Source organism: Hirundo rustica, chromosome 8 (genome assembly GCF_015227805.2).
Source record: "Hirundo rustica isolate bHirRus1 chromosome 8, bHirRus1.pri.v3, whole genome shotgun sequence".
NCBI classification, from domain to species: domain Eukaryota; kingdom Metazoa; phylum Chordata; class Aves; order Passeriformes; family Hirundinidae; genus Hirundo; species Hirundo rustica.
The window spans coordinates 28,052,844-28,065,689 of NC_053457.1; the positions used below are offsets into that span (position 1 = coordinate 28,052,844).

Here is a 12,846-nt window from a genome sequence, read left to right on the forward strand (position 1 = left end):
CTCATTCTTGCACTGTGTCCCTGCATGCAGTGAGCAGAAAGACTGTCCTGTGTGCTGGAGTCATGTCATTTGTCATGCTCTGTGTCCCTGCTAGGAGGAATTTCCTGACATAGATACACTGCCGTGTCACCAAATTTTTTTTTGCAACTGTGGAACCTATGCAGCAAACCAGCATTTTTGCTGTTATAGGTTAAATCCCAGATGTCTTTTCATGGATGATTATCTGTTTGGTCCCACAGCTTTGCTGGTGTTGGGTATACAACAAATCCACGTTGGCCAGGAGATGATTGGCAAGATCTCAGCTGCTGGCCAGTGTAAGTTTGTTTTACAAAGCAAGTCTTTTCTATTTCTGAACTCCCGCTTTCTTTGGTTGTTTTGGTGTGGTTTGTTTTGGGGTTTTTTGAGTTTTTTGTTGCTGTAGTTATTTACATTTATTAGCCCCTCTGCAGTCCCTGAAGTCCCCAGCAATGCTCTGGCAATCACAGCACTGTGGCTGCCTCTACCCTAGCCTGGTTTCCTTCCTCACGGATGTCAGCTCTCCTGGGACGTGATCTACTCTGTTTTTCCCAAACTGGCTGTTTGCCAACTGGATGATGTTTCTGTCAGTTCCTTCAGAGCCTGCTCCAAGCAGTCCTGATTTAAAGAGCTGTGTTTAATTACAGACTTGATCAGACCTCCCAGGTGGGTAGTTTTTTCAGGCTGTTAAAGCCAGCACAGTCAGTGTGCTGGGAGCAGGGGTGGTGGGGCTCTGGCTGGCCAGTACATGCTCACCTGCAGCTCCCTTGTTGTACTTGCAATCAGTTACTGATGAACTCTGTCAGCAATTCCCTCCTGATAACCCTTTTTTTTCTTTTTTCCTACTGTCTGTCAAGGGATGGATTGCATTTATTCCTATGCCAGGCATGCCCTCCAGTTCTATCCTGCAGCACCATATGTTCAGCTCACAATTTCCATCCTGAGGATGGGTTTTTGGGTGTTTGTCCCTGCTGCACATCCCCAGGAGTCTCTTGGTGGCTGCAGACATGCTGCTTGTGAGTCCCTGCAGAAGAGCTGCATCGCACCCCTGAGCTGCAGAGCCGCCTGAGGAGTGTTCCTCCATGCTGAGCCCAGTCTGGGGGCTCTGCACTTTTCTCTCTGCGTGCTTAGGGCAGGGATAACAGCCCTGTTGCGGCTCCAGGTTCAGCCCAGCTCTGAGGGCAAGGCTGACAAGCCAGGACGGCGCTGGCAGGGAGGCTGTGCTGCAGCTCGTCCTCAGCACAGCACCCCAGGGCAAGGCTGGGTGCCCCGTTAGGAGAGCCAGTGACCCAGAAGGGAATGCCTCACAGCTTTCAGTCCCTGTAAGCTGCTATTAGAAAACCCTAATTATAAATTCAGGTTTTGGCTAGCAGGAGTGATTTGGAAAAAGTAGTGATAATAAAAAGATTATAATAATGGGGGTAGAGTAACATCACTGGCCAACAGAGCTCTTGAGGAGTTGGTGCGCTTGATCTCTATTGAACTTCTGGATTCTTTTTCCCTTGAAGGTGATTCTGGCAAATGCTGCAGAGGAGACTTTAAAATTTCCCTTTAAATGCTTTGAAAACATCTCTTCATAGTCTGAAATCTGCCATTAGTTTATTTATGTCAGTGAAATTGTGGGTTTCCACTGCAGCAAAAGCACCTCAGAAACTTATGTTTGGGAGCAGCCGTGTTCATGTAGGCAGGGGTGATACAAAGACACATCTCTGAAGAGGAGATAAAGACAGATTTTCATGAAAAGTGTTTCTGTCAGTGTCTGGGAGCTGTTCAGCAAATTCATGTTTAGGAAAATAAAAGCCTGTTTTAAAAATGTGCTGCAGATGAGACTCACTGGGCTCTGTGGGACTTTGCAAGTGCCTCCTGGATTTACCCCTGTGCCTTGGGCTGGGGGAGCCTGCAGGTCTCACTGGGCAGGGCTCCCTCTCCCTGCTGCTCACCGTCCCTCTGTGTCCTCTCTGAGAGCATCTCTCCTGTGTTTGGTGATGCCTCACTGCATTGGCTGCTCCCAGGCTGTCGCTGAGACCAGGCTGGGGCTCTGAGCTCTGAGGTGAGTCTGGCAGACTGAGAGCAGAGCCGAGGTGCATGTGGGCTCTGGATTGTGAACACTGGGCTGCTTCAGTCCATCCTCTGCAATTTGTCTGGATTTCCAGCACTTGGCTGCCTGCTTCCAGGGAGTGGGGCTAACAAAGAGCAGTTTCACAGTATATGTATTTTTTTCTCCTAGTGATGCAGTGCTCTGCCTCATTAGATGTCCTTTTCCTCCTGGATGGCTCCTACAGCATTGGCAAAGGAAGCTTTGAGAGGTCCAAGCACTTTGCAGGCAAGCTCTGTGATGCCTTGGACATCCACCCAGACAGAGTGAGTGTCAGGAATATCTCCTCTAATTTTCAAGCAGCTTGGCAGTGTGTCTAAAGGCCAGTGGTAACATGCTGAGTGAAACTGCAAAATTCAACCTACCAGCTGCCATGGGGGAAGAGTATTTATTCAGAAAGATGCACTTTGAGAAGCAGTGGGGTTGGAGGATACTTCTTCATTCTTCAGATTTTAAGCTGTTCCTTTTGAACTTGAGAAAAGACACAATCCTTCAGGTTAAAGATTATGATTTGGGGTTTTTTTACTGATTTTATTTTGGGTTGGGAACTTGTAGATTAGTTGTCTCTTTCTCTTGCTTTTCCTTGGAAAGCCGCGGAATTAATCTCTGGGAAGTTAACCACCTTTCTGTACAGATGTAAATGGTGTAGTTTGCTTGCTCTGCTGCCCCCAGAAGAAGATGGGTGCTGTGCTGCTGCTGTCCCAGGTCTTGCTCCCTGGAGTCAGCCTTGAGGCACCTCTGGGCCTGAATGACACATCCTGGGGTTCTTCTGAGGGGATTTTAAACCAGTCTGGCTGCGGTTCCAGGTGTGCTTCAGTCCCACAGCACTACCTCAGCTGAGGCCTTGGAGCAGGCTGGGACAGTTGCTGGACTCGTTTCCATGCCAGAGCCTGTCCAAATAAATGTCAGGTCTTTGGGAAGGTTATGTCAGCAAATGTTTAATATTTACAGATTTGGTGGTGTGTTTTGTTCTATTTTTTGAACACCATCTTTCCGCTAGTCTTTCACTTAATCCTCGGATAGGCTGGGCTGAAAAACTAAGAGTCTTTCCACCTTTGAAATTATCACATTCCAGAATACTTCTTGTAAGACTTCAGTGAAGTATTTTGGATGTATTGCCCAGTACACACCACTTAGTCTATTTGTGTTTTCAACTACAGAAAATGGTTTTAGAGGAACTATTAGATAAAGTATTGGTTTGTGTTGCCTGCTGTGCTCAGTGCCAGAGGGAGCTGCTCTTAGTGATGGAAAGGATGCCTGCACAGTGTATGAATGAGTTGGTGTAGAAGGTGTTATTTATAAACTTACTGCCCCCGAGGCTGAGAGCTGCTCTGGGTGGATAAATATGGATCCTGAGCTGCCTCTAACTGCAGCAGAGGCTCCCGTTGCTTCCAGATAAGCTTTTTTTTTTGCCTTGTTTATAGTCTGTGTAGATAATACTGGAGTTTCTGCTCTATTTTTGAGTTCATTTAGAGTGCCTGTGGTTCAACAACAAAAACACAGTTTGCCTCTATACAATTTAGTCTTCCCAAGTTTGTAAATTGATCAAAAGAGTAAACCTTGCACAGACACCTTTCATAACCTTTCATAACCTTTTCTTTTAGGTTCGTGTGGGAATGATACAGTTTAGCTCAACTCCCCACCTTGAATTCCCACTGGATTCTTATCTAAACAAACAAGAAGTGAAAGAGAGAATCAAGAGGACTGTGTTCAGGTCAGCTTATTTTACAGCTCTTTTCTTTTTCTGGGCTGTGAATAGTCTCTGGATTGAGAGGGTTCTTGAGGTTTAAAAAATCTCTGCTTCTGCTGGAAGCTTAAATGCTGTGATGTCTCCAGGGAGGGAGGTGAATGAACACTGTGGTCCATGATCCACAATCCACTAAAAATGTGCAGCCTGCTCTGTCTTAGTGAAAGCTGATGGGGGACAAAGTTTTCAGTGTCCTGTTGTAACGTGGAAAATAGAGAGTTTTCCAGGTCTTTCTGTCTACTTGAGCCAGGCAGTGGGTTACATCCTCCATGGAAAAGCAAGCGTGTTGTTCCCTCATGGCTGCACTGAGGCAGCACAGTGTGCTGCTTCATTTCTTGGTGCTTACAATCTCCTTTGTCCTGTGAGCGAGTGAAAAACTGCTGGTCTGTAGATATCTATGTGTGCTTGCTGTATTCAGGAGGATCAGGTTTTCTCATGGAAACCTTTCTTTTCCTGAATGTTAAGACTTGGCTCTCTTCCCATGACCCCAGGAAATGGAGCCAGAATTCCAAAGAGGAGCTGTCCTTAGACCCTCTCAAAATCCAAACTTTCCATCTCGGAGAAATACATTTGGATCTAGTAAGGATCTGACAATCACCCCAAAATAACCCTTGTTTTGATGATAGATGTTGGTAAAACCTGTGGATGTCTACTCTTTTAGCTGATCTACATCAGGACTGAGGGTTAGATCAACATTTCCCATGGGTATCTGCTGCTCTCAGGATGTTGTACATATTGCAAGCAAATGTGATCAGTTTTGCATTTTTTTCAAGCAAGATCAGTTGGCTGGATTTTGTTGTATTTCTTTTGATGAGTTTAGCAAATCAAGAAAACCTCTTGCGTATTGTTACAGGAAAAACTTACAGAAAACAAGATACATTCTCCCTCTCTGGTTGTTGTTGAGAGTCTGTGAGAGCAGAGAAAGTGAAGCAGCTTTTGCTGTCTGGCACTGCATTTCCTTGATGACAACAGAGGGATTCTGAAGATCAAACAGAAATAATGACTTTTTGCCTGGCTATTTCATCTAGTCTAAATGAAAAGCTGACGTTTTGAAGTTGATAAAATAGTTATGGATGGGTTCCAGTTGGCTTCTGAAAAAAAATGGGTGTTTGGCATCTTGGTTGAGAGGTTCCTTGATGTGCTTCTGATGAGTCTTTGGCCAGTGAGGCATTTCCTGACTTCAGTCCAGAGCTGACAGCACTTGGAAGGAGGCAGAACAAGACTAAAGTGAAGCTTTTGTGATTTATTTGGAGACTGCCGGTCTCTCTCTGTGAATGCTATCCAAATAGCTTTGGAATTCATTGGCCAGTTCCAGCCGTACTCTGTGGTAATCTCAAGCTAAATTTCATGTGAATTTCTTTCATGTAAGTCAGCAGCTGGTTACAGGACAGAAACCTTCTTAGTGCTGTTCCTGAAGAAAGACAACAGGTAAAGTCCAGATCTCCTGGTATTTCAGAAAATCCTTATTGGAGTAATGCCTCAAACACACTTCCACTGTGCCAAAACCCAGTGAAGCTCCACATGCAAATTAATAAGCAATTGAATTTAATGAGTTCTTTAATAACTTTTTCCAATCCTCAGGGCTCACATGGGCACAGTGTACTGAGTTCATCAAGATTTAGTCACCACACTGACTATGCACAGTATATTTTTCCTCATGCAAAGCACTATTCACTGAAACATCTCACAGACATCTGGTCAGAAAAAGGCAAATTTGGACTTGCTATGAACACATGGTCACTGAGTATGCTTGGAAACGATGGAGTCCAGAGGAGGAGGAAGAAATTCAAAGAAAAGAGGCCTGGCAAGTACAGAACAAAAAAAGTTTCTGTGAAGATCAGAGGGTAGATGGAAAAACTGTGAACTTGGGCATGATGAAATGCTTTTCTAGAACAAACAAATCAGGAATCAGGTGCTAGGGCAAAGGATAGGTGTTCAGAAAGCAAATGAGGTGTGTTTGTGTCAATGCAGACAAAGAACATGAATCCTCCAAGGAAGGAGTGACACTTGTGGTTTGGTTCCCCACAAGTGGATTGCTCTGGACAGCAATAAAAGCAGTCCTAAAGGGCAATTACAGGAAATTATTTATAGCACAACCCCTTGGACAAATTAGAAGACAGCTGAAAATGTTCACTCTGCTCTAGTGGCTTTATTATCACCATGTCTGTGGCATGTGTGCCACATGTGGGAAGAAGCTGAATGGGGCGGGGGCTGAGGAGAAGCGCTTGGGGTATGGATGGAGGAGGAGCTCAGCGTGAGCTGGCAGTCTCTGCTGCCAGCCCAGAAAGCCACCCGTGGGCTGGGCTGCATGGAAAGGAGCGAGGAGCAGCAGGTCAAGGGAGCTGATTGTGGCCCTCTAGTCCATTGTTTGAGATCCCACCTGGAGCACAACATCCCTGTCTGGGGCCCCAACATAAGAAGGATGTGGGCCTGTTAGAATGACTTCAGAGGAGAGCAACTGAGATCCACAGAGGGTTGGAGAACCTCTGCTTTGAAGACAGGCTGGACAGAGAATATGTTTTAGGGAGAGTTGCCTCTGCCTGAATGAAGGTGCGAATGAGACCATATGATGACAACACACAGATTTTATTTAACTAACTAGAAATGTAAGGGAGAGAGCTAGAAATATCGAAGAGGTCTCAGAGAGAGAGAGAGCAGAAGAGAATCTGTTGGAACTAGACGATCTTTGAGGTCCTTCCCAAATTAAACCCTCCTGTGATGCTAGAGGATGTGTGGATATGTATTTAAACTTGATATTTCTGTTATAATAATAACAATAATTTGCTACTACTACTATTTCATCTTTTTCATCATATTATTGTTATCATCCCTCTTCTCCTCCTCCTCCTTTTCCTTCATCTTCTTCATCTTCTTAGTCATCGTCTTCTTTGTTTTCTTCGTTGTCGTCGTGTCCTCCTCCTCTTCCTCCTCCTCCGTTTTCTTCATCATTATCATTCTCCTTCTCTTTCTCCTCCACCTCCTCCTCCTCCTTCTCCTCCTCCTCCTCCTTCTCCTCCTCCTCCTCCTCCTCCTCCTTCTCCTCCTCCTCCTCCTTTCTTCTTCACTTCTACTATTTCTTCTTCTACACTGACTTACTCTTTTCCTTATTCCTTTTCCTATTCTCTTTCTTATTCCTTTTCCTATTCTCTTTCTTATTACTTTTCTTATTCTCTTTCTTATTCCTTTCCCATTTTGCATTCTCTTTCTCATGCTTATTCCTTTGTTCTTATTCTAATAGTTTTATTATTCCTATTCTTGTTATTATTCTTGTGTTTCTTATTCTCTCTCTTATTCTTCTTTTCTTGTTCCTATTCTTTTTTTTCTTGTTCTTATTCTCATTCTTATTATTATTCTTACTCTTTTTTCATTGTTGTTATTATTATGCTTAATTCTTTTCTTATTTTCTACTATTATTTCTTCATATTAGTCCTATTCCTATTATTGTTCTCTTTGTGGTTTTTTTGCTGTTGTGTTTTGTGTTAGGTTTTTGTTTGATTGGTTTTTGTCTGATTGTTTTTACTAATGCTACTATTTCTAAAACCCATCTTCCCTCTGTTTTGGACAAATTGTTTTTGGCAAAGTCATGCAGTGTTTAGTGGAGTCCTGGGAGCAACACCTTTTGTCTGTGCCTGTTCCTTATGGATAAAATCCCAAAGGATCTGCATGTAATCCTTTCAGGATGAGAGGAAATGTCCTTGGATTCCACCAGGGGAGCTTCTGAAATATCCAAAACAATTTTTCCCTGACAGAGTAGTCAGGTATTGCAAGAAGTTCCTCAGGGAGGTGGTGGAGTCTCTATCTTTGGAAGTGTTCAACCGTCATCAGGATGTGGCACTTGGGGACTTGGTTTTGGGATGATGAAAATGATGCCAAGGTGATGGTGGGACTGGATGAATTTCAAGGTCTCTTCCCACCCTGATGAGTCTGTGGCCTTCACCACTGAGTCACCTGGGATCAAGTGTCCTCCACAGGGGCTGGTCTGGGGCTGGCCACATGGGTAATATTTCCTGTTGGAGAGATTAGTTTGGGCTGCTCGACAGCAGCTGGGAATTGCGCAGGCTGCAGGGCCACGTCCACGCAAAGGCAGCAAATGTGGCTGCCCCAGACCCAAGGCAGGCTGCAGAGCAGCTGCTATCTGCAGGGGCCGGGCTGGGGCTGTCAGCAGGCACTAATCCTGGGGCTGTGGTGGCAGACAGGGCCAGCAGAACAGCCTCCGCAGCCTCTGCAGCGCCCGCCGCAGGCAGGAGGGACGTTTCTCATGAGAGGCCCGCTGATGGCTGAGGGTCTGGTCTCCCAGCTGGGGGTCTGAGGGGCTGGGGGAGCTGCATGGGGCAGGCTCTGGGCTCTGTGTCCCTACCACTGTCACCTGCTCCTCAAAGGTGGGAGAAGCCGCATGTCCTCGGCAGGCTGGGGCTTCCAGATGGGGATGGGAGGCACAGAGCGACCCTTGGGGGCACGGCTCAGATGCCCCACACTCAAGCCAAGCCGCAGCAGGGCCAGGCACAGCTTCTGCACAGAGCTCAGGGACACTCACTTGGTCCCACTCATCCTCCTCCTGCAGCAAGAGTGTGGGAGCAATGCTCTGTTCCCAGTTGTACTCAGCAAGGTCTTGGTCACCGTCATTTTCCCAACTGGACAACACAGAGGGTCTTCTGCCATTCCCTTTGGATACCTCCTGGCCAATGGAGTCTTTGTCTTCAGAAAGTCCCTGGCCAATGGACTCTTCCCAGTCAGAAACTTCTTGGTAGGGATCAACATCTCCTTGGGGCAGCCCTTCCGCCATGCTTTCATCCCAATCGGAGAGCTCATGGTGGCTTCCAGCTTCTTCCAAGGAGAGCTCCTGCTCAATGCTGGCTTCCCCTTGGGGTCCTCCCTGGAACCTACCAGCTTTGTCTAGGGACGTCTCCTTCTCAGTGCAAGCTTCCACTTGGGACAAGTCCTGATACCTACCATCTTCACCCAGGGTCAGCTCCTCTTCAGGGCAGGCCTCCACTTGGGATCCTTCCTGGAACCTAACTGTTCCTTCTAGGGATAGCTCCTGCTCCGTTGAGGTTTCCCCTTGGCACTCTTCCTGGTATGGGTTGATTTCTTCCTGGGACAGGGGCTGTGGTGGCAGGCAGGGCCAGCAGAACAGCCTCCGCAGCCTCTGCAGCGCCTGCCGCAGGCAGGAGGGACGTTTCTCATGAGGGGCCCGCTGATGGCTGAGGGTCTGGTCTCCCAGCTGGGGGTCTGAGGGGCTGGGGGAGCTGCATGGGGCAGGCTCTGGGCTCTGTGTCCCTACCACTGTCACCTGCTCCTCAAAGGTGGGAGAAGCCGCGTGTCCTCGGCAGGCTGGGGCTTCCAGATGGGGATGGGAGGCACAGAGCGACCCGTGGGGGCACGGCTCAGATGCCCCACACTCAAGCCAAGCCGCAGCAGGGCCAGGCACAGCTTCTGCACAGAGCTCAGGGACACTCACTTGGTCCCACTCATCCTCCTCCTGCAGCAAGAGTGTGGGAGCAATTCTCTGTTCCCAGCTGTACTCAGCAAGGTCTTGGTCACCATCATTTTCCCAGCTGGACAACACAGAGGGTCTTCTGCCTTTGGATACCTCCTGGCCAATGGAGTCTTTGTCTTCAGAAAGTCCCTGGCCAATGGACTCTTCCCAATCAGAAACTTCTTGGTAGGTATCAACATCTCCTTGGGGCAGCCGTTCTGCCATGGATTCATCCCAATCAGAGAGCTCATGGTGGCTTCCAGCTTCTTCCAAGGAGAGCTCCTGCTCAAGGCTGGCTTCCCCTTGGGGTCCTCCCTGGAACCTACCAGCTTTTTCTAGGGACGTCTCCTTCTCAGTGCAAGCTTCCACTTGGGACAAGTCCTGATACCTACCATCTTCATCCAGGGACAGCTCCTCTTCAGGGCAGGCCTCCACTTGGGATCCTTCCTGGAACCTAACTGTTCTTTCTAGGGATAGCTCCTGCTCCGTTGAGGTTTCCCCTTGGCACTCTTCCTGGTATTGGTTGATTTCTTCCTGGGACAGGGGCTGTGGTGGCAGGCAGGGCCAGCAGAACAGCCTCCGCAGCCTCTGCAGCGCCTGCCGCAGGCAGGAGGGACGTTTCTCATGAGGGGCCCGCTGATGGCTGAGGGTCTGGTCTCCCAGCTGGGGGTCTGAGGGGCTGGGGGTGCTGCATGGGGCAGGCTCTGGGCTCTGTGTCCCTACCACTGTCATCTGCTCCTCAAAGGTGGGAGAAGCTGCGTGTCCTTGGCAGGCTGGGGCTTCCAGATGGGGATGGGAGGCACAGAGCGACCCTTGGGGGCACGGCTCAGATGCCCCACACTCAAGCCAAGCCGCAGCAGGGCCAGGCACAGCTTCTGCACAGAGCTCAGGGACACTCACTTGGTCCCACTCGTCCTCCTCCTGCAGCAAGAGTGTGGGAGCGATGCTCTGTTCCCAGCTGTACTCAGCAAGGTCTTGGTCACCATCATTTTCCCAACTGGACAACACAGAGGGTCTTCTGCCATTCCCTTTGGATACCTCCTGGCCAATGGAGTCTTTGTCTTCAGAAAGTCCCTGGCCAATGGACTCTTCCCAGTCAGAAACTTCTTGGTAGGTATCAACATCTCCTTGGGGCAGCCGTTCTGCCATGCATTCATCCCAATCGGAGAGCTCGTGGTGGCTTCCAGCTTCTTCCAAGGAGAGCTCCTGCTCAATGCTGGCTTCCCCTTGGGGTCCTCCCTGGAACCTACCAGCTTTGTCTAGGGACGTCTCCTTCTCAGTGCAAGCTTCCACTTGGGACAAGTCCTGATACCTACCATCTTCATCCAGGGACAGCTCCTCTTCAGGGCAGGCCTCCACTTGGGATCCTTCCTGGAACCTAACTGTTCCTTCTAGGGATAGCTCCTGCTCCGTTGAGGTTTCCCCTTGGCACTCTTCCTGGTATTGGTTGATTTCTTCCTGGGACAGGGGCTGTGGTGGCAGGCAGGGCCAGCAGAACAGCCTCTGCAGCGCCTGCCGCAGGCAGGAGGGACGTTTCTCATGAGGGGCCCGCTGATGGCTGAGGGTCTGGTCTCCCAGCTGGGGGTCTGAGGGGCTGGGGGTGCTGCATGGGGCAGGCTCTGGGCTCTGTGTCCCTACCACTGTCATCTGCTCCTCAAAGGTGGGAGAAGCCGCATGTCCTCGGCAGGCTGGGGCTTCCAGATGGGGATGGGAGGCACAGAGCGACCCGTGGGGGCACGGCTCAGATGCCCCACACTCAAGCCAAGCCGCAGCAGGGCCAGGCACAGCTTCTGCACAGAGCTCAGGGACACTCACTTGGTCCCACTCGTCATCCTCCTGCAGCAAGAGTGTGGGAGCAATGCTCTGTTCCCAGCTGTTCTCAGCAAGGTCTTGGTCACCATCATTTTCCCAGCTGGACAACACAGAGGGTCTTCTGCCATTCCCTTTGGGTACCTCCTGGCCGATGGACCCTTTGTCTTCAGAAAGTCCCTGGCCAATGGACTCTTCCCACTCAGAAACTTCTTGGTAGGTATCAACATCTCCTTGGGGCAGCTCATGCTCACTGTGTTCTTCCCAGTCAGAGAGATTGTGGGCGCTACCAACTTGTCCTTGGGAAAGGCCTTGCTCCATGCCTTCTTCCCAGTCAGAAACGTCTTGGTAGCTCCCAACATCGCCATGTGGCAGCTCTTCCGTGATGCATTCATCCCAATCGGAGAGCTCATGGTGGCTTCCAGCTTCTTCTGAGGAGAGCTCCTGCTCAGTGCTGGCTTCCCCTTGGGGTCCTCCCTGGATCCTACCAGCTTTGTCTAGGGACATCTCCTTCTCAGTGCAAGCTTCCACTTGGGACAAGTCCTGATACCTACCATCTTCATCCAGGGACAGCTCCTCTTCAGGGCACGCCTCCACTTGGGATCCTTCCTGGAACCTAACTGTTCCTTCTAGGGATAGCTCCTGCTCCGTTGAGGTTTCCCCTTGGCACTCTTCCTGGTATTGGTTGATTTCTTCCTGGGACAGGGGCTGTGGTGGCAGGCAGGGCCAGCAGAACAGCCTCCGCAGCGCCTGCCGCAGGCAGGAGGGACGTTTCTCATGAGGGGCCTGCTGATGGCTGAGGGTCTGGGCTCCCAGCTGGGGGTCTGAGGGGCTGGGGGAGCTGCATGGGGCAGGCTCTGGGCTCTGTGTCCCTACCACTGTCACCTGCTCCTCAAAGGTGGGAGAAGGCGCATGTCCTCGGCAGGCTGGGGCTTCCAGATGGGGATGGGAGGCACAGAGCAGCCCACGGGGACATAGATCAAATGTCCCACACTCAAGCCAAGCCTCAGAAGAGCCAGGCACAGCTTCTGCACAGAGCTCAGGGACACTCACTTGGTCCCACTCATTCTCCTCCTGCAGCAAGAGTGTGGGAGCAATGCTCTGTTCCCAGCTGTACTCAGCAAGGTCTTGGTCACCATCATTTTCCCAACTGGACAGCAGAGTGGGTCTTCTGCCATTCCCTTTGGATACCTCCTGGCCAATGGAGTCTTTGTCTTCAGAAAGTCCCTGGCCAATGGACCCTTTGTCTTCAGAAAGTCCCTGGCCAATGGACTCTTCCCAATCAGAAACTTCTTGGTAGGGATCAACATCTCCTTGGGGCAGCCCTTCCGCCATGCATTCATCCCAATCAGAGTGCTCATGGTGGCTTCCAGCTTCTTCCAAGGAGAGCTCCTGCTCAATGCTGGCTTCCCCTTGGGGTCCTCCCTGGAACCTACCAGCTTTGTCTAGGGACATCTCCTTCTCAGTGCAAGCTTCCACTTGGGACAAGTCCTGATACCTACCATCTTCACCCAGGGTCAGCTCCTCTTCAGGGCAGGCCTCCACTTGGGATCCTTCCTGGAACCTAACTGTTCCTTCTAGGGATAGCTCCTGCTCCGTTGAGGTTTCCCCTTGGCACTCTTCCTGGTATTGGCTGATTTCTTCCTGGGACAGGGGCTGTGGTGGCAGGCAGGGCCAGCAGAACAGCCTCCGCAGCCTCTGCAG

At 49.8% G+C, this 12,846-nt stretch overlaps 1 protein-coding gene across 9 annotated transcripts in view; it reads left to right on the forward strand.

Annotated features, from left to right (window-relative positions):
• The window catches only part of VWA2 (von Willebrand factor A domain containing 2), a 33,061-nt gene that overhangs the window by 5,830 nt on the left and 14,385 nt on the right, over nt 1-12,846 (forward strand). For 8 of the 9 annotated variants that reach the window (XM_040072102.2, XM_040072101.2, XM_040072103.2 and 5 more), the window contains exons 4-6: nt 240-314; nt 2,243-2,376; nt 3,715-3,824. In XM_040072102.2, coding sequence (XP_039928036.1) covers nt 240-314; nt 2,243-2,376; nt 3,715-3,824 — 319 coding nt within the window. Of the gene's footprint in view, nt 1-239; nt 315-1,765; nt 2,066-2,242; nt 2,377-3,714; nt 3,825-12,846 lie in introns of those variants that run through there. The other variant, XM_040072107.2, reaches the window with a different exon arrangement.